The sequence below is a fragment of the Aythya ferina genome (genome assembly GCF_964211825.1).
Source record: "Aythya ferina genome assembly, chromosome: 3".
Lineage (NCBI taxonomy): Eukaryota > Metazoa > Chordata > Aves > Anseriformes > Anatidae > Aythya > Aythya ferina.
The window spans coordinates 63908641-63927725 of record NC_140298.1 but is presented as its reverse complement, the minus strand read 5'-3'; the positions used below and the strand labels follow the sequence as shown (position 1 = coordinate 63927725).

The window sequence follows — 19085 nt, the reverse complement described above, 5'->3', positions numbered from 1 at the left end:
GTCCTTGTTTAGTCTTGATAGATCTGAGTTATTTTCCTAACTCAGGAGCAGGTACTATTCCCAGTACCCTCTTATTACCATGCCAAACTTTATAACATGATTTTGAACATTCAAGCAAGAACCGAACTCACAGTGTTGTGTTGTTTACATTTTCTTGAGAACTCCCATTGCTTTTCTCAAGAAGATTTGAATATTCAAAAATGGGACACTAATTAATTATGGGACACTAATTAATAATGGGACACTAGTTAATTAGACCTCTATGTGATTCATCGTTGAGGGTGCTCTCTTAGAAACGTCTCTGAAACACCACAGCTATCACATACTAAACTGATGATTTCAGCACTGGGTTTGAAACTGCAGCACTTTGAGAGCAGGCAGATGGACGCACCACCAGCCTTGTCTACCCTGGGCAGAGGGGTGGGAACTATGTATAGCCACTGCTGCACAGTGGTCAGGTCACACAGTCATGAAGGCATATGGGAGGAGCTCTACGAGACACAGAGTAAATGTTTACCAGCTCTGGATTTCTTTTTTGCTAATTTGTTCTTTTTGCACCAAATTCCTTCAGTTGGATTTTGTGGTTTTGAGGCAGGCTATAAATAGCTGGTTTTGTTTTTTTCCTTTGTTTTCTTCTAAATATATTCATCAGAGAAATAGAAAAGTGAAGGGCCACCTGGAGTTAAAATTTTAATATTTCAGTTGTTACAAACCAACTCCAAAAACAATATTTTTTTTCCCCTGCAGATTTGGTGTGAAAATGTTTAGTTGAGCAGATGGAGCCACAGCTGGTAGTGTACATGTTTATCGGGATAGTTGGCATTTAGCTGCATCCAAAACTGATGTCAGGCTCAAAGATGCTAAAAAGCAGCAATGACTGGAAGCCGAGATGATACTTCATTAGATCAGTTAAGAGCAAATTTCTTTAATTTTTAATACTTTGGCCTCATAGGGATCATTTTAATCCAGGGGTAAGTAAAACATTTAAAACTATAATAATTTTAAAAGAATTTCAAAATAGGTAAACATATTACTATGTTTTAATAAATAGTCTGAGGAGTGCAGAATATAACCCAGAATATACTGATGTTTAAGAACTAGTTAGCAAATAACACACATCTGCTGATGTTTAATTATCTTGTATGCTTTACTGGCAGATTTCAGAATCTGCATAGTTCATATTTACTGATGTAGTCTCTTATTTCACAGAGAACATTCATCTGGAAGTTTGATAGAGGAGAGTGCAAATCAATAACAGTGAGGAACCAAAGGAATGGTTTTGTGTAGCTTATAGTGATTTTACAGTTGTGCCTAATTCACACAATGAGGTTTGCTATCCCATGGCACTAAGCACTGCACAAACAGTGGGGGAAAGAGTCCTTGTGCTAGGAAGTCCAAAGGAAGAAGACATATTCAGATACTGAAATTTCATTTCAAACAAGGATTTCAACTTAAAGCTTGATTTTTTAATTATTTTTTATTTATTTTATTTAAAAACAAAACAAAAACAAACAAACAAAAAACACCTCAGGGCCATCCTAATATATACAAGTGACAGAAGTGTACTGAAATGTACTGTTTCTGTGGCCCAGACCATATAGCAATCTTATGACAACATGGGATGTTACTCTATTTAGGTTAATAACATCTCATACATTTATATCTGGGCTGAATATGGACCCCTGATTTCAACAATATTTCTGGAATTAGATATTTTTAGAAGATTAACAGTTTCAGATTTATTTTTTTTTTCCCTCACAGAGGGATTATTCTTCCCAATATTATTGTTCTTTTCATGCAACTTCCTCCCAAATATTTAAGGTCCAATTCATATTGGACCATGAAGAAAAATTGAGTGTGTTTCTCTTCATGCTCATAGTATACAACATTGGATAGTGCTGACACGACAGTGATCTGTACCAGGAGCCTTCCAGTAGTGTTGGGGTAATGTATAGGAAGTGAAGATTCATTTGTTTATATTCATTAAGCAGCAACAAATTTTTGTGTCATTTTTGTCATGTGATGTTCCAAAGCAGACTCCTTCATTTGTTGTCATTTCACAGGTAGCAAAGAAAAGTATCTCTCTGGGCATATAAAATGATTGTATTATAAATTACCATCTGAAGAGAACAAAACTGCTTTACTGGATGGCCAGTGATGCCTCCTGCCTCTTTGTTGGTGGGTTGTGAATGCACAGTGTACTAAAATGTAACAGTGCCTTTAATAACAAAATAACAGCATGAAGTATTGTGCAAACTCTAAGTAATTTTTCTTACCTTTGGGCATCCTTGGAGACTTTAATACAGAAAGCCTCCCTCAGCTATCATCTCCTGGGGCTCTTTCCAATTTCCATCATAGTCCACTCTTGGAAAAATTAAAATGTGCCAGAAAGGCACCTTAACAATAGGTGAGGTATCTTTTCAAAGCACATATCTGCTTATGTTAAAGCTCATATGCACTCATGCACTCCAATGGCAGGGCAAGAACATAAAATGAAGTTATAATTATGCAAGTTTAATGACGGTGAGACAATAATGCTTTATGAGATAAACAGCTGTGATGTTTTATTAGGCACTGGGTTTGTCACACGTTTGATTCTTTCTAATGCCACAGGATGGGAAATACAGTTTCCCTGATACAGTGTGTGGAGACATGTGGAACCCCTTAGGAGTGGGATTAGGTCCTAGTTATGACCAAGTTCTTTTGGGGACATATGAATCAGTAAGCCTATTGTTATCTTGCCTTTTGGCTTTTTAATGCTGTTTCAGGGCTTTACTTATTGTGTTGGACAATACTGGCTCCAGAGCATTACTACAAGTATGCAAACTTTTGTTAAAAATATTTTTATGCTGCCATTTATGCAGTTTAGTATACTATAGATAAATCAGATAACTGGAAAGGCAGTCCCGCTTTTTATTATTTTTCAATTTGTGCTTTATGTTAATCTTTCAAGAAAAAATATATATCATAGCACTTAATTATTAAAATCGTTATGTGGCATCTAAATATAATGAAAATTTAAAGGATGTGTTCTCTTCTTGTGTAATGAAATTTGACAAAAATGATCCTTTCTATACTAAAGTTTCTAATGTAAAAAAAAAAAAAGAAAAAAAAAATCTAATAAAACTGGTCTTCACCCTCAGGGCATGGTATAGAACTACAAAGCCCATCTTTTGGAACTCTACGTTTTCACTGAAATCACTATATACTTTTACTAAAATTTCAGTATATTAAAAGCATACTTGATCTTCTTTTCTAACGAAACACAGTATTTAATAACCCAGTATTTTTTAAGGGCAGGTGTGAAAGAAAGGCTTTTTCCAGTCTCAGCTGCATCTCTTTATTTCATTTTCATGGCAGATCATAGTTTACATCAAACCAAAATTTAGCAGATGGACTTTGAGCTAAATCCATATGTAGTTTTCACTAACAACTGGTGGTAAATATTAAAGTAGAAATATACAGGAATATATATATATATGAGTTTTAAGGTCATATCTTTCTTCATGCAAATTCATCTATACCATGCAGTTTTATGTATGTCAGCAGGATTTAGTCTTTTCAATAAGTTATCAAAATCAAAAGTGTATTCCAAAATTGTGCATGACAGAGACAATAAGAATTATCCAATTTAAGAAAATTGTTATATTTCACTTAGGTTCTATAAATAGGTGGACTGCTAGTGAGAAAAATTGATTAGTAGGGTGGAATGTTTAGCTGTTATAAACCGAGAAACAATAAATATCCTTGCATAATCTGTTTGACATGATTATGAGCTGAAGATTAAAATTTAATATATCAATGCATGATGAAATAATTAAAATGTGTTCTGAAGAAGAAAATGTTTTACATAAAAAATATAATTGCAAAGATATTGTAGTTCTGCTGAGGACATAACAATTTCTATTACTTTTACAGATATATGCTGATATACTTGATATACTGCTATGGGGACATCAGGGAATCAACAATGGGCTATACAAGAAAATACAAGTCAGTTGATAAAATAGACCAGTCTACGAATTTAAATATAATAATAAATACCTGAACTTGTTGCTAATAAAACAAAACCTGCACATTTTCTCCTGTTGCTTGAACATTGAGACAGTTGTCTCCAGAGCCATTGCTTTCTTCAAAGCAGCCAGAGTTTGAGCATACTTCTTACGAATGCAGGAGATAGTCAAGTGTAGATCAGAATTGTGTACTACTGTATTCGCATGTTCTTGGACTTAAAAATGCAAGACTGTGGTTGACTAGGGGTGTGCTTGTGTTTTGGGAAGCCAAAGTCATAGACAGTTTTAGGAAATTTAATGTTTTGTGTGATCGTTTTCTTTTTTTGTTATAGTTTTTGTTTATTCATTATCACATCTCTCCATCTGCCAAATCAAAACTACTTCTTTATCTGCTTTGGGGATATTGGGAATAAAAAATAGATATTGATAAACATAAAAATGGAAAACCTTTGTTGTGTTTATTTTTGTTGTACAAAAAGCATAAGTCATTTTAAGGATATTTTAGACTGGTATTCCTATGTCAAATTTCTTCATTTTTGGTCCTGTCAGTTTAGCCTAATGAACATTTTGTTTCTTGTAACATTTTTATTGGACTGAATTTCAAACAAAGTATCTCTTGTTGTTTTATCAGTTGTAAGATAAAGTATATTCAGCTACATAAAATGAAAGGTTAATGATTGGTTGATTAAGTTGGGACAAAATTAAAGGAAGCCTATTCTGCATTCTTCTTAACGTAGTTTGCTCTTTTCCAATAAACAAAGATTTTTATATTAGTAAGCAGCCTCTTCAGAACCTAACAATTGTGTCATGATGGATTCATTCATTTGCAGATTCTGGAACCAGCTGCTCCTATCTACTCTTGCTGCAATTAGAAAATCAATCAGTTAAAACATAATGAATTTAATAAATCTCATGCTTTCAGATTTATGTATTTATTATCTGCTAGTCATGATATAACCTATGGCTAATATAGTATTTTTTCAAAAGCTAAATAATAATAATAAATAAATCATAAGGATGTCTTGTATTACAAGGCAAGTCTTTTTCATGGTTGTCACCTCTGGGAGAAGAAAAATTGTTGGTCAGTGTAAAGAGGCAAGGATAATCTCACAGCCTCGCACACTGTTGCTAAATACAAATAGCAGTAATATATAAAAAAATAGTAGTCTTATCTTTGCAGAAAAGTTCTTATTAAACAGCCAGAGCTGGGTCAGTGAATGACCTTTTTGTTTAATGCAATAATTGCACTATGTTTTCACAGAAATATGCCTTGTGGGGTTCATGTCATAAGTACAGGAAAATTTCTGGGAAGATAAGATCTAGTGATTATTTTCTAATCTTAATATGCATCATAAATACGGACAAGAATTGCTATCTAATGTTAGAGTAGAAATTTCTGATGAAGAGATGTTAAGTGTTACTTAAGATTTTAAATGAAATCATTGGCAGAGTGCAGGAATCCAAACATCTCAACTCCAACTTTTATTCCTTAATCTTTGGATCATACCAATTAACTATTGTGATCTTTGTGGCTAATTTATAATGTTTATACCTTTATAAACATTATAATTTATAAACATTATAATTTATAATGTTTATACCTTTTCTTTTGACATTGTCATTGAAGTACACAGAAAAAAATGCATTCATCTAAGCTGTTAGTTAAGGGGAAGGCAGTGTGACTGATAAATGGTTCATATTTTGACTAGAAATACCTGGAAATGCCATACATTTTCTTTCAGCAAAAATCCCTTCATCACTATTCTCATTTTCCTTAATTCTATTCTCTATCTTCTGTCTCACCTGTTCTAAATTATTAATCTATGTGATGCTTCAAATAGTGAATCAAGAGCCACCTGTCAGCCAAGACAAAGGTCAAGATCAGGAAGGAAAAAGTTATGTGCACAACCAAAGCAGCATTGTTGCCCCATCACTGATGTCAGCAAATATTTGTTCTACTCATAGGGCATATTCTCCAAGGTAAACTTTCAGGGTTTGAACAATCTTCAGGAGTAGACTTGCCACTTCAGTGCTGCAAGTGGCCCACTGTGCAGAAAGAGGGAACCTCTTTCACCTGGGTATGTTCCCGGTCTCTGCACGATTGGAAAAGCCCATGTTGCAGTAACCAAGGTCAGTAAGAAGACAAACGGAGTGAAACTGCATTCACTTCTTTAGGATGTGTTACTTTAAATCTGCCTGCAGCAGAAATATGTCTATCAATGGGTTCTCCAGAAAGCAGCCTTATAAGAATACCTGTTTTGAGCCTATATTTCATACTGCAGGGATTTGGATCTGGTAAAGAAGATAGAGTTCAGATTTTGAATGATACTGCTTCCTTCCCTTCCTTTCACTTCTATCTGCTTCCCTTTCACCACAGCATTTTCAGTGTCAGGCTTCCTAGGCAATAGTCCTCTCCCACTTAAATGTCTCTTCTACCTAAGTGATTGTTTAGTGACTCCTCCCTGAACATTGTAGGGATTTTGGATATGTATATTTTGTCTCACCTTATAAGGAGAAATGGAAATACTTAGCTTGTTTAGCAACAGAAAGGCAAATAGAAAATGCGCATAAGGCAGCAATGCATGTGTGTCATTCTAGAACAATCTTCCCAACAGAAAAGCAGCAAGCCCCTTGATTTTTTTTGGATCTTGTTATGCTGATCGCATGTTATTGCAATGTAGTTAGCAGAGTATTAAGCTTGGTGACCCAGAGACTCTTTCAAATCACAGAACTGCAATGATTTGTCAGATAAGATATATTTATTAACTACTATAAATTCCTAAAACTGAGCATATTACCAAAGAGAGGAGGGACAGAAAAGATCTAGGAACTAGATCTACGTCAGGAAAACAGACACATCTTCAGATCATCTTAGCTTGTTCCATGGACAACTTAATAAATAAGAATCTAAGTCAAGCCGTGACTCTCAATGGAAGTGGCATTTCTTAAAATATTTATAGATTATAATCAGAAATGTCAACATTGACTGGATTTTAGAGGACATTACAAAATAAAAATAAAAAAAATAAAAAGGGAGTAAAATCTATGTATAGTTCAGATGTTTGATATTTCATATGAAATAATTTGGGATGAAGGACTAACCAAAGATTGCTAAGCATGTTAGTGAGTCAATGTGAACATGACAGAAAAGCTCACACCACAGATTATATGGTCACAATAGAAGCTTCTGAGGCTTCTTTTTGAACAACCCGCTGATCTGAAGGATGCTTTCTCAAGAAACAAAAAAGATGGTGGAGAAACTCAAAATCATGGTTGTGTTAAAGTCTTGTATCAGCAGCAAGCAGGAGATAATGTAGGTTTGGTCATTTTGAAGCAGAAGGTTATCTCATTCAACATCATTTTGAGCAGGAATTTTAGCTTCTCAGGAGTTCCAGCCTCTAGAATAAATTTAACTTGGCTGTGCAACATTTCATGTGCTTTTTGATGCATTGTTTCAGCCCTCATACTTCTATAAGTTTTGTTCCATAAGTAACCATAATTGCAGCTATCTTCCTCCATCTGTGTTAGTTTTCAGCTCAGTCCACAAGCATTGCCACTGTTCTGGGTCTCCAGCTAAAATAGTCTTTCAAAACAAGCAGGTAAGTTCCATTCCAGAGACGGAAAAAGCAGTATATGAAATGAATTTCTTTTTTTTTTTTTTTTTTTTTCTTCCTTTATTCGTATAGGATATTCTTTCTTTATCCTCATATCATAAGGGTATTCCTCACCCTACACTTCTTATCCTATATTCCTTATCTTATGTAGTTTTACAACAGAGGGAGAGTTTCTGACAGTTTGAGAAAAGAAAGAATACAGAAAACCAAAATAAGTCAGCAATAATAACAATCAATAAGCAAAGCCCTAGAATGGGAGTCAGAAAAATCTTTTTACCAGATAGTTTGCAACAGAATAAAGAATGGAAGCAGAGCAGAATGGAAGGTCTTTAGCTGGTATAGGAAAGCAGGGTTTACCAGAGGAAATAGATTTGCAGAGAGAATAAAGTACATATGCCCCAAGGATCACTTTCACATAGATTTGAATTTCAGGATAACACCATAAATTTACATGTGTTATTACAAAATATAAAATACAAGTTTAAGGAATACATCTTTTAAAGAATTATATTTCCTATAGCCACAAATTAAAATAAACTCAGTATCTTAATATAAAGGAGGATCTTAAATGCTGTCTTTTTTTCCTTTCCTAGCATCAAAGTAGTAATTTTTTTTTTCTGTGCTCTCTACTTCTTTTCCTCATTTAAACACTGTTTACTCCATAAGTAGTTTTTATTGGCAATCAAAGGAAAATAACTTTATTCCTAGCAATCTAACAATATCTTGAGCCTGTTATTCTCAAGTATCATAGGACTCCAGACATAATGACATATATATTTTTTTTCTGATATAGAACCATTCGTTCTGAGGAAATGTAACAATTTAAGGATGGGAACAACATGACTGCTTCTTCAAATGTTTGCATTATCTATAGCTTTTTGAACGAATAGTGCAGAAATTTGGACAGTTTTGGTACTTGAAATTACATTATGAGGTGGAGTAGTCTTCTGTCTGTAGAAAAGCGTGGTGGAGTAATGGCATGGAATACATGGTATGTACTACAGACAATTTCTGCAGTTCATGGGGTGCTACAGAGAACTAATACATGAGGGCTACTTCTCTTCAGTAAGCTGAACTTTGCCTGTTTTAAATATCCCTAAGGCTCTTTATTTGTCCCATTCACATTACTTGTAATGAATAAATGTATGATGGTGTAGCTATGAGTAGTCCCTGTTTCCTGAGGTGAATTTTTCAACGATAGTCAGATTCAAGTTTGGTAAGCTCTTATTTCATTCCTGAAAACATTCTGGGAACATTGAGGAGGAGGGGTAAAGGACTCCTAATTAGCAGTGGATAACCAGATCTCTGTGTTTAGTTAGTTCAGCCAGTGACTCATGTCTGCTGTGTGCAAACAACTGAAGACTCATCTTGCAAGAGGAGATCTGGCATTTTAGCAGTTAAGCTTTTTCCTGTGAGAAGCACAGAAAAAAGGATTTTGACAATTGAACTCCTTCTTGAATATCTTCTGTTCCACTCAAGAAAAAGGATGAGAGAATTTAAAGATTTTTCTGAATCTTTATATCATCTCGGTCAAGCAGTTCTCAGGGGTGGGAGCCCTGTTATCTCTAGGCAGGGTCTTCTTACATGCCATGTATACTGAATTAATGAAACTACAGTCTGCTACTTCAGGAATGTTCTTGTGTCTGTCCTTATTCCCCTATGAGTCTGAATGTCAGTTATGACTTCTAGTATGTAAAGGTCACTCAGAATAAAAGCCCAGAAGAGCACAATTGTGGACAAGTAATTTCATGTTATTTTTTTTTGTAGATGTTGATATACTTAAAACTAACCAAGTACAATAATTTATCTGTTGAATTAAACTAGAAACATTACTGACAGTTACAGGTGTGGGGCCTTATTATGATATCTGGACTTTGTTGCATATCTTGCTGGGGACAGTGTGTTATGATGCTGGAATAAATTGTCTATACCATGGCACAGAGGTCAGCTCCTGTGGGGTTAATTTGACTTGGGGCCTGAGTATGAAATATATATAATATTATATAATATATATATGTTATATATATATAGCAGTTAGGAGTTATATTATAAACAAATATACACACAAACTATTTCTGAGTATGGTATTCAGGACAGGACAGGATCTGAGTGGTGCACTAAAAACCAACAAACAGTTTTCACACTGGATAATTATGTCTCTGGAATGGTGAATGCGGAAACTGATCTTTTTCTTGTCTCAATGTGAGGAACATCTTTAATGTTAAAACCCTCAAAATTACTAGTCATTCTCTGGGAGTTTGTCACGGGAACTTGGACAATGCATTCCACCTCTTCATAAAGTCTATTTTCAAACCATATTTGAAGTATTCTGTTTAATGCTATTTCACATCTAAAAATCTGCATAGTCAAGAAAAAGGAAATGGAAAAGAGATAAATTTGATCACACCTTTGTGGACTTAGAACCCAGAAATCCCAATAGTCTGCATAAGGTAGAAGACTAACCCAAAAGATTTTCACAGCAAAGATCTGTTTCTGTAATTAATAATCATGTAGGTGAGCATTTATCTATCTGTACACATTCCTCTGTAGTTACTTTTGCTATTGTAAAAGAAATTTAGTATAACTTCAGCTGAACTGTATCAAAAAGAGTCTGATTTTGACCAAGACAACGCTTTATGAGACCACGTTTGCTTTTTTTTTTTTTTTTTTTTTCTTAGTGTATTGAGTCATCTAATTGAGACATGGAAACATGTATAGATGAAGTTTTCAAAATAATTAAGAAGCTGACTGAAAGTAGGAACAGTCCACTAATTTGATAGATCTAGTTAGAAACCTCTTGGACCTCATAGAGACGGAAACTAAGATAATAAAATGGATACATATAGATATATAAAATGAATATAAATATGAGTATAGATGTTCTCAACAATAAATATAAATTAATGAATCTGTGAAATCTTGATACTATATATGATTTTTCAGAATTGTCTGCATCTGTCTACGAAATACATATAGATCTTGGAGGATCCATAGGAGTGGTCTGCCAAGCTATATAGGAAATTACACAGAATGTCATTTCTTAGGCAGGATACATAAATTCAAAACTACTTTATGAAAAGCTAATATTAATCTAATTGTAGGATTTCTGGTTTGACCTAAATATTCCTTCCAAGAACTTGTATGTAAAAATGAATTTAAAACTCCATTCTTCTTACTTTCAAGGCTTGAAAGAGATTGCTAAGGAAGGACCAACTTCATGAAAATTCACCTTGACGTTAATGTGGCAACAGGTGTATTTGTTTCTAGATGGGTTCCCACTGTACAGTTCCCTTTGCAGCATGTATGAAACTAATTAGACACAAAGCAAGCTACCAGAAATAGACTCTGAAAGGAAAAATGCACCAGAGTTCAGAAATGCCAGGAAGACCCCTGAAGGTTTCCACCAAGTGCTGTGTCAACTTCAAAAATAACTTCAGTGAGAATTCGGCTAAGCACTATCATCTAACATTTATTGTACACAGTTAAAGTAAAAATATGTTTTAATCTTTTTTTTTTTTTTTTTCCCTTCCCAAAGCTTTGCGTTAAAAAGGACAATATATTTGTTTTGTTTGTGTTCATTCTTTTTAAATGTTTAGTGAGAGTATGGGATTATAGTGGAACACATTTAAAATAAGCAGTTGGCTACGTTTGGTTTATTTAGTTTGGACTTGGTCCCACAAAATACTCCATTTAACAAGATAGGTAGGCTAAAGTCAGCATATTCTTAAATCTCATTGACTTTAGTTGGCTGTTTGTTTAAAGGTAAGCACATGCTTTCAGTATATACAGAACTGAAGCTTGTCAAAGTATTCATTGACAGATGAGCTAGTTAAAAATCAGTTTACCTCTCCTACCTATTTTTTTGCATCGGATTAAACAATTTCACAACCAGAAAAAACTATTTGTTTAGAATTGGATAAATATATTATTTATTTCCTACCAGTGATATCTTTTGTGAAGAAAATGGAAACAGGGAAAAAAAAAGGGGGTAGGGGGGAGGCATGGGGGCATGAAAAAAGCAGAAAACCCTTTATCTGGCTTTGTGACTCATTTCAGGTAAATGATTGATTCACAGTAGCACAGAATCAAATCTAGTATAACCTGGAGTTGTATCAGGGTGAATTTAGCTACAGAGAATCATTCATTCCTGGAAGCATGAGTAGCAAAGCAGTGATTTAAACAACAATCTCTGATATTTTTTATTAAAATTAACATTTCAGCAAAGTAATAAGATAAAAAGGTGGTTTGGAATTCATTTATTTTTTATTTGCTCATTTATTCTTTGCCCACAATAATCTGCGAGAGACAGTGAGTGTAAATCATCTTTCTCTTTGTGTATTCACTCTCACTTCGTTTGTTGAAATATGGAGCTAAAGCTGCTTTTTGGAGCAGCCCACATTTTAGCATATTGAAGACTCTCGGAAATTAGAGCTTTTTTCCTCTTCCAGGAGGCAGGGAGGTAAAGAATCTTGCCAGACGTTCATCTTGTTAAAGAATGACTGAATGATTTAAAAAGTAGCATGCAAACTGATTTCATTGTTGAGGTTGGAGCAGATCACATCCTGTATGTATTGCAATTTGGGCTATATTAATCTGCTGACCTGCATTCCCAGCTATAAGCTTTGCTGCTTCCTCTTCTCTTAACTCCATTCTCCAATCCACCCTTCCTCTTTCTGCCCCCTCCCTCCCCCCCGTTTTTTTTTCCTTCAGCTTCAAAAAAGTGGAATCGTTTTGATTTAGTTTGGAGATGTAATAGAAATCATATTTTTCTTTCTAAAGCTTTCTGCTAATAAAGGGCAGTGCTTGCATAAGTCTTTCTTTGGTTTTATTCAAAGCTCTCACACTTGCCAGAGCAGGTGATGGAGTGTATGTGAGCTCCTCTGACAAATAAGTTGTAGTTCTTTAGTTTTCAGGAGCAGTAAAGGTTTGGAGTGGCTAGATCCTGAGATGAAGCTTTGAGTTATCATATGGCACATCACTCATTAGTGATTAAGCCTCAAAAGCTTCAAAACAGTGATCACTTCATGGAGTATAAAGAATATATTGTATACTTGCACCCCTTCAACTTTCTTTGTTCCTTCAATCTTGTTTTCTCATCTCTCCTTTAAAACAATATCTTTAGAGAGCTTCTCTCTCCCTTATTTTCATTACCTATTTATACTGTCTGAAATGAGATCCTACCCCCCACCCACAATAAAAAATCGTCTTCCATTTTTATAAGGAAAAATGCTAAAATTTAAGAGCTAAGAAAAGGCTTTCAGCATTCCCATATGAATACAAAGGATCTTCAGCCTCTTCGAAAAAAATGTTCTCCTTCCCATATATCAAAATTTGCATAAATTTGCTTTCCAGAATGCATATCACTGATTGTAGATAACAAAAAATTAGTGAGATACCAGAAAGCTATATTATCTTTTTATAGCAGTAGAGTGTACAGTGTTTGTTTGAGTTGACTACCATGTCATTTCATTTGCACTAGTAGTCTGGCAGTAGACATGGTATGTAAAACATAATTTACACATTTAATGTTACTTCAGTTATATTAATTTTGATATCCTAACACAGATTTCCTTCTCTTACTGTCTTGCTAGTATGGAAGCTCAGAGAAATGCTGAACATTTATCATATTTGAAGTGTCTAAATAAAGTGAGGAGATAATAATGTGTTTGTATATGTATGCATTATATATAAAATATATATATATATTTATATATATATTTGTTTTTGTTTTCCCAATGGTATATACCTCTGGACAACATCTAGAGAGTACAAGAAAGCATTTTAACTCCTCTAGGTTCCTGTGAAACAACTGCTTTCTAGTCTAAGTGCATACCTAAAATCTTTTACCCTAGCCTCAAAGCCTAGAAGGAGAGAGGGAGATACTGATCCACAGAGAGGTGACAGAGCCACAGTACTTCTTAGGTATACTGCTGGAACACTTGAAGATTTTTCTTTGTTTAAAACTATGCCAGCATTTGAAATTTAGCTAATGTAAAGAGAATTCAGAAGCTGATAGCGTGCAGTGCTTCCCTTGTTAAGGGTTAATCATTATGCATCTTGCCTTGTACCATATGGTGGACTTTTGTTTGATCTAAAACACCTCTCCTTTCACCAGCCCTACAGATTAGCAAGTAAAGCTCATTAGCTAACAACCACTATCATTTCTATTTTTGATTTACATCGTGTTTTGTCGTTTTACATACACTTGACTTATCATCAAGTATGACTAGATCCAGTTAATGACAATTTGAATTTATTTTGAATAGTTCTCTCAAAACTGTGGTAAGACTTCTTTTTCTACGCTTTATGTACTAAGAAAAAAGTTGTTGTTGTTATTATTATTATTATTTATTATTTATTTCTGTGCCCAATAGATGTATTTACAATTAATTAGACCATAGAGATGCATATCTTCACATGACAAAGGTTTAAATCACTTGTTGCTGCCAGATCAATGCCAAGTATCTCCCAGAAAATCTGATTTTATGAAGCTAGAGCTGCCTTAAACATTTAATTTCATGATAAATCTACCCTAGATGTGTGTACAGATATCCAAGATAAAGTTAGGTCAATAGGAGTACTTACAGTTTCTTAAGCATTTACATTCCAGCTCTTACATTTTTGGCTAAAATTTTTCAGACTGATGGGATATCTGTCTTTTTGCATAGTAGTTTGTGAAAGAAGAAAGTTGGACTTTCAAAATAAAATCATTAGTATTATGCGAATAGTGAAAGGGTAGATTTTTTTTAATGACTTACATATACATACTTGTTTGAACCATACTTGCAGCACGCTTACAGCAATTGATATTTTAGCAAGGAAATTATTACTGATTATTAGTTGTTGTTTTTTTTTTCTTTTTAATATTCTGATGAAATTCAGTTTTGATCTGGCATAATCACATATCTTTGGACAGTACAGATCATTCATGCACGTTTTATGAAGGTATGTTATTCATCATCATGTAGATGTTTATGAAAATAAGTGTTGATGAATTATGGCAACCAAAATAACAATAACTTTTAAATATTGCATGTATGTTACCACGTCCTTTATATTGTTTATACTATTTAAACCCATTTCAGGAACAATCATTATTGTAATATCAAATTACTCATTCCATTGGTATTGGCGTTATCACAGAAACATAGAATGGCTTGGGCTGAAAAGGACCTTAAAGGTCACCAGGTTCCAACTCCACTGCCATAAGGTGGAATGCCACCCATTAGATCAGGTTGGCCAAGCCCCCATCCAACTTGGCCTTGAACACTTCCAGGGATGGGATGGGACATTCACAACATCATGCATTACTGGTAATAAATATCACTGTCTGGATATACCACTGACATTGATTATGAATGGTAAATAAGAAAGAGAATTCTGTTAGTATATTATAAAAGTTCAAAGAAATTAACTACAAATTCTAGTGGTATACTTGTACACAGTTTTAGAAAGAATACATTTATTGGAACTCACTTGATATAATCATTTATCCCACTTGCTGCTTGATTTTCGTATTTTTCCAGATATTTCTATGCCTTTCCTGCCTGTGAGCCACCTTCTCCTGGCTTATTTTTCGAGGAATTTTTGCCTCAAAATCTGTGATAAGACCTGTTATACTGAATATTAGTCATGATTTCAGTAATCAGCTTTATGACTTTTCTTCAAGAATGAGTCTTGCTAACCAAGATGGAAATAGAGACAGCCTATCTTGTCTCACACAGCAATTTCTGGTAAAGGAAGAGAATGGCAAGGAGTGAAGAATAAAGCAAGGGAAAGTATTATTCCCTTATTTTTTGCTATTATTAAATCCATGTTACGCATGGTGGATTTTTCACCTTATTTTTGGAATGCTTAAATTAATCTCTCATCTGCAGGGATATATAAAACATCACTATGAAACTATCTGAAAGATGGTGTCATTATCAGTATTTTACCTATTGATTTTTTATCTTTTTTTTTTTTTTTCAGAGTAGTGTTGAAAGGCTTCCATCAGACTGCTGTCTGACTATAGTAGTCATTAGATACACATACAAAAATGCATCCTCTAACCCAAAAAGCTTTTACCCTAAATGACAATGGCATACTTTGTCAAGGACAAGGTGAAATGCTAATGCTGTGTTTACCACTTATTCTAACCTACTGCCTGGTGAAGCAGAAGAATGCCGTTAGTCTGAAGGACAGCTTTATGATTCTAATGTCTGGAACTTCCTGAGTAATTAGGACGTGCTCATTTATTATGACAATTTACAGCAGTTCTGTCTGGGAAACAATATAGATTCTTCAAATTTCTTTCCACCATTTTAGATTAAAATCTTCATCTGCTGGTTCAACACACATTTCTCATGTCTTCTTTCCTAAAACTCTTACATAGACTTATTTATTTATTTATTTTCTTGTTAGGCATGGCAGGAAAAGCATTACACAGCTTTTTATATTTAGATTGAGAAAAGCAGTCAAAAGTTGTTTGGGTAACTGCAAGTTTATTTGAGGTAAATTTGTTATGTGTACTAAGTGAAATTTTGGGGACTTGGAAAAGTCTAATCCAGTATATTTTCGTGATCTAAAGTAATTAAGATATAATTTAGCTGAAGACTGATGATGTATACATTTACCCAGACTTGAGGTTAAAACCTTACAGTAAAAAACAGAGAAATATATTTGTGCTTTCTAAACAAGTCATTATACTAGTTATTTTCGATGACGTTTTTGATTTTACTAGTCTTTTTTTTTTTTTTAAGAAACATTTCTAACATTAGAAACCAATTTAATATTAAAATAATATAAATAATTGCCAGGGAAATATTCTTATGACAGTGAGAACTTTGCTGAAAACAAATATTTGTTGATTTTAATTGAATGGTCTTCCTGCTTTTGCTTTTTGCAGGAGGCTAAAACCAAAACATTTAGCACATAAATCATGAATAGAGATTTTTGTCAATGCAGTTGTTGCTTGGTTATTCATTCCTGTATTTTACAGTTATATTATGCACTATCTGTAGTGTTTTATGTATTCTATGTTATATTAAATATAATACATCTGGGTAAGCTGGGTTACATACACTTTCTAAATAAGGCCTGTGGTGGTTTTAGTTGGGTGGGCAGCCGAGTTCCACCATGGCCTCTCTCTCACTCCCCCTCCTCAAAGAGAAAGGGGGAGAAAATATCACAGAAAAAGCTCAAGGTTTGAGATAAGGATGATTTAATTAAAGGGAAAAGGGAGAAGGAAAAACAAACAAACAAACAAACAAAAACAAAGGCCACACAGAAGCACAGAGAGAGAAAAGCAGTTACTCTCTACTTCCCATCAATGAGCAATGTTCAGCCACATCCTGGGAAGCAAGGCCTCAATACCTGTAGCGGTTGTTCAGGAGGACAGACACAAAGCGAGCCCCCCTTCTCCTTACTCTTTCCCACATTTTATTGCTGAGTGTGACTATGCCATATGAGTGCATCATATGGCATGGAATATCTTTTCGGTCGGTTTAGGTCAGCTGCCCTGGTGATGTCCCCTTCCCATCACTTGCCCACCCCCTGCCTGCTGGGGGCTTGGAGAGAGTCCTGATGTGATGCCAGTATTGTGCAGCAACAGACACAACACTGGTGTGCTATGTATATAGCTGTTCTAGGTACAAGTGCAGAGCACAGCACTGTATGGGCTGCTGCAGGGAAAGTTAGCCATCCCAGCCAGACCCAGCAAAAGGAAAATGGAAAAGGATTAAAACTGAGAGAACTGGGATTGTTCCTCTCACAGGTTACTAGCAGTAGGACAAGAGGGAATGGCCTCAAGTTACATCAGGGGAGGTTTAGGTTGGAAATTAGGATATTTTTTTTCTCAGAAAGAGTGGTTAGGCATTGGAATGGGTTGCCCAGGGTGGTGATGGAGTCACCATCCCTGGGGATGTTTAAGGAAAGTTTGGACCTGACGCTTAGGGACATGGTTTAGTGGCTGATATTGGTGGTAAGGGGATGGTTGGACCAGATGATCATGAAGGTCTTTTCCAACCTTAATGATTCTATGATTCTATATTTTCTGATCTGGAGTTACTGCTAGAAAATGAGGAACTCTGGCAGCCTGCAGCTGCTGATGATTATGGTACTTCAGTTTCTCATCTCCATTTTAGATAGAAATATTCATCATCTAACAAAACTGTATTTCTGTTAGTACTGAGTTTTCTTGCTACTTGCACGTTTTTAACCAACATGCTTCAAAAGTAGTGTTTCACAGAACACAGTGATAAATGTCAATAAACAATGCATAATTTAAATGGAATTTTGACTGAGCAAATGTAAATCTTTAAATGCAAAAACATTGAAATGAAAAAATGAAAAAACATTAATGAAAATGAAAATTTAATGAAAAAAGTTTAATGAAAAAACATTAAAATGAAAAAATAACTAAATAAAAAAAATGTTTAAAATACATGCTTACATATGCATGCTTACATATGCAATACATCAATACATACATAAAACACTTGCTATGGTAGACCCTGGTTAATGTAAAAACTGTACTGCAAAGCTTGGTGGGCTTGCGGTCAGGTGAGCATATTACTTTTTTTTTTTTTTTTTTTTTTTTTTTTTGCTACAGAACCATAATATAGTGATTTATTTTATTATCAACACCACTTTGTTAGATTTTGTATGCTTGTTGGTTTAGTGATTTTGATTTTTGTTGGCTTTGGGAATGATAATTATTCCAGCAAAGTTAGTTCAATTTTTTTCCATAAATAGAAGAACGCAGAAATTGAAAGCTATGGTGTTTTCCCAAGAGCATTTGAATGTTCTTGGGAAATCAGAGATCTGTATCTAGCTCAAGACAGAATAGTATCCTCTCAAGGCACAAAGATTCTTTAATTGCCAAAAATAAATATCCTGGCAAAATAAACATCCAGCAGCATTTATAAATATGCTGTTTTTGCCTCAATAAAGATGTGATAATTGCAGGGTCATCAATTTAACACTTTTGTTTGTTTGTTTGTTTTTTGTCATTAATGCACAAGTCATTTTTATTACTGATTTTTTTTGCTCTGGTGAGCCATTAAAAGAAAGCAGGTGTATTAGCTTCTATTCATGGCTAACGTTCCAGTGAATCAGGCCACAGAATAAATAAACCAACCAAATAAAAACATTGTGAGGTGATGTATCTTGAATTAAAGCCCACAGCCTAACTTCCATTGTGCAGAGAGTTTTAGTTAAAAAAACATGTCCTGATGGGTACATACATGAGATTTTGTTTACCTCAGTGTTTTGAAATAATGCAAAAAGAAAAATAAACCTAGAAAAATAAAAAGAAAGGTGGAAATAGGCCAGTAAATAAACAAATAAGCCTTAAGAGAGAAATAATTTTACAGGGTACATTAAATAAACCATTGTTGGAGATGGCAATTTCAAAAGAACTAACTTGAAAAACAAATCTTTTAGGATTTAGGGGAAAAAAAAAAAAAGTGGAAAAAAA

General features: G+C 34.3%; 1 protein-coding gene across 9 annotated transcripts in view; it reads left to right on the top strand.

Moving 5' to 3' along the window:
* The window catches only part of EPHA7 (EPH receptor A7), a 188873-nt gene that overhangs the window by 84367 nt on the left and 85421 nt on the right, over positions 1 to 19085 (top strand). The window contains exon 6 of one of the 9 annotated variants that reach the window (XM_084513167.1): positions 3919 to 4033. The exons of the other annotated variants lie outside the window; for them this stretch is intronic. Within the exon in view, the coding sequence (XP_084369293.1) occupies positions 3919 to 3929 (11 nt within the window). The 3' untranslated portion in view covers positions 3930 to 4033. Of the gene's footprint in view, positions 1 to 3918; positions 4034 to 19085 lie in introns of those variants that run through there. 9 annotated transcript variants of the gene reach the window in all.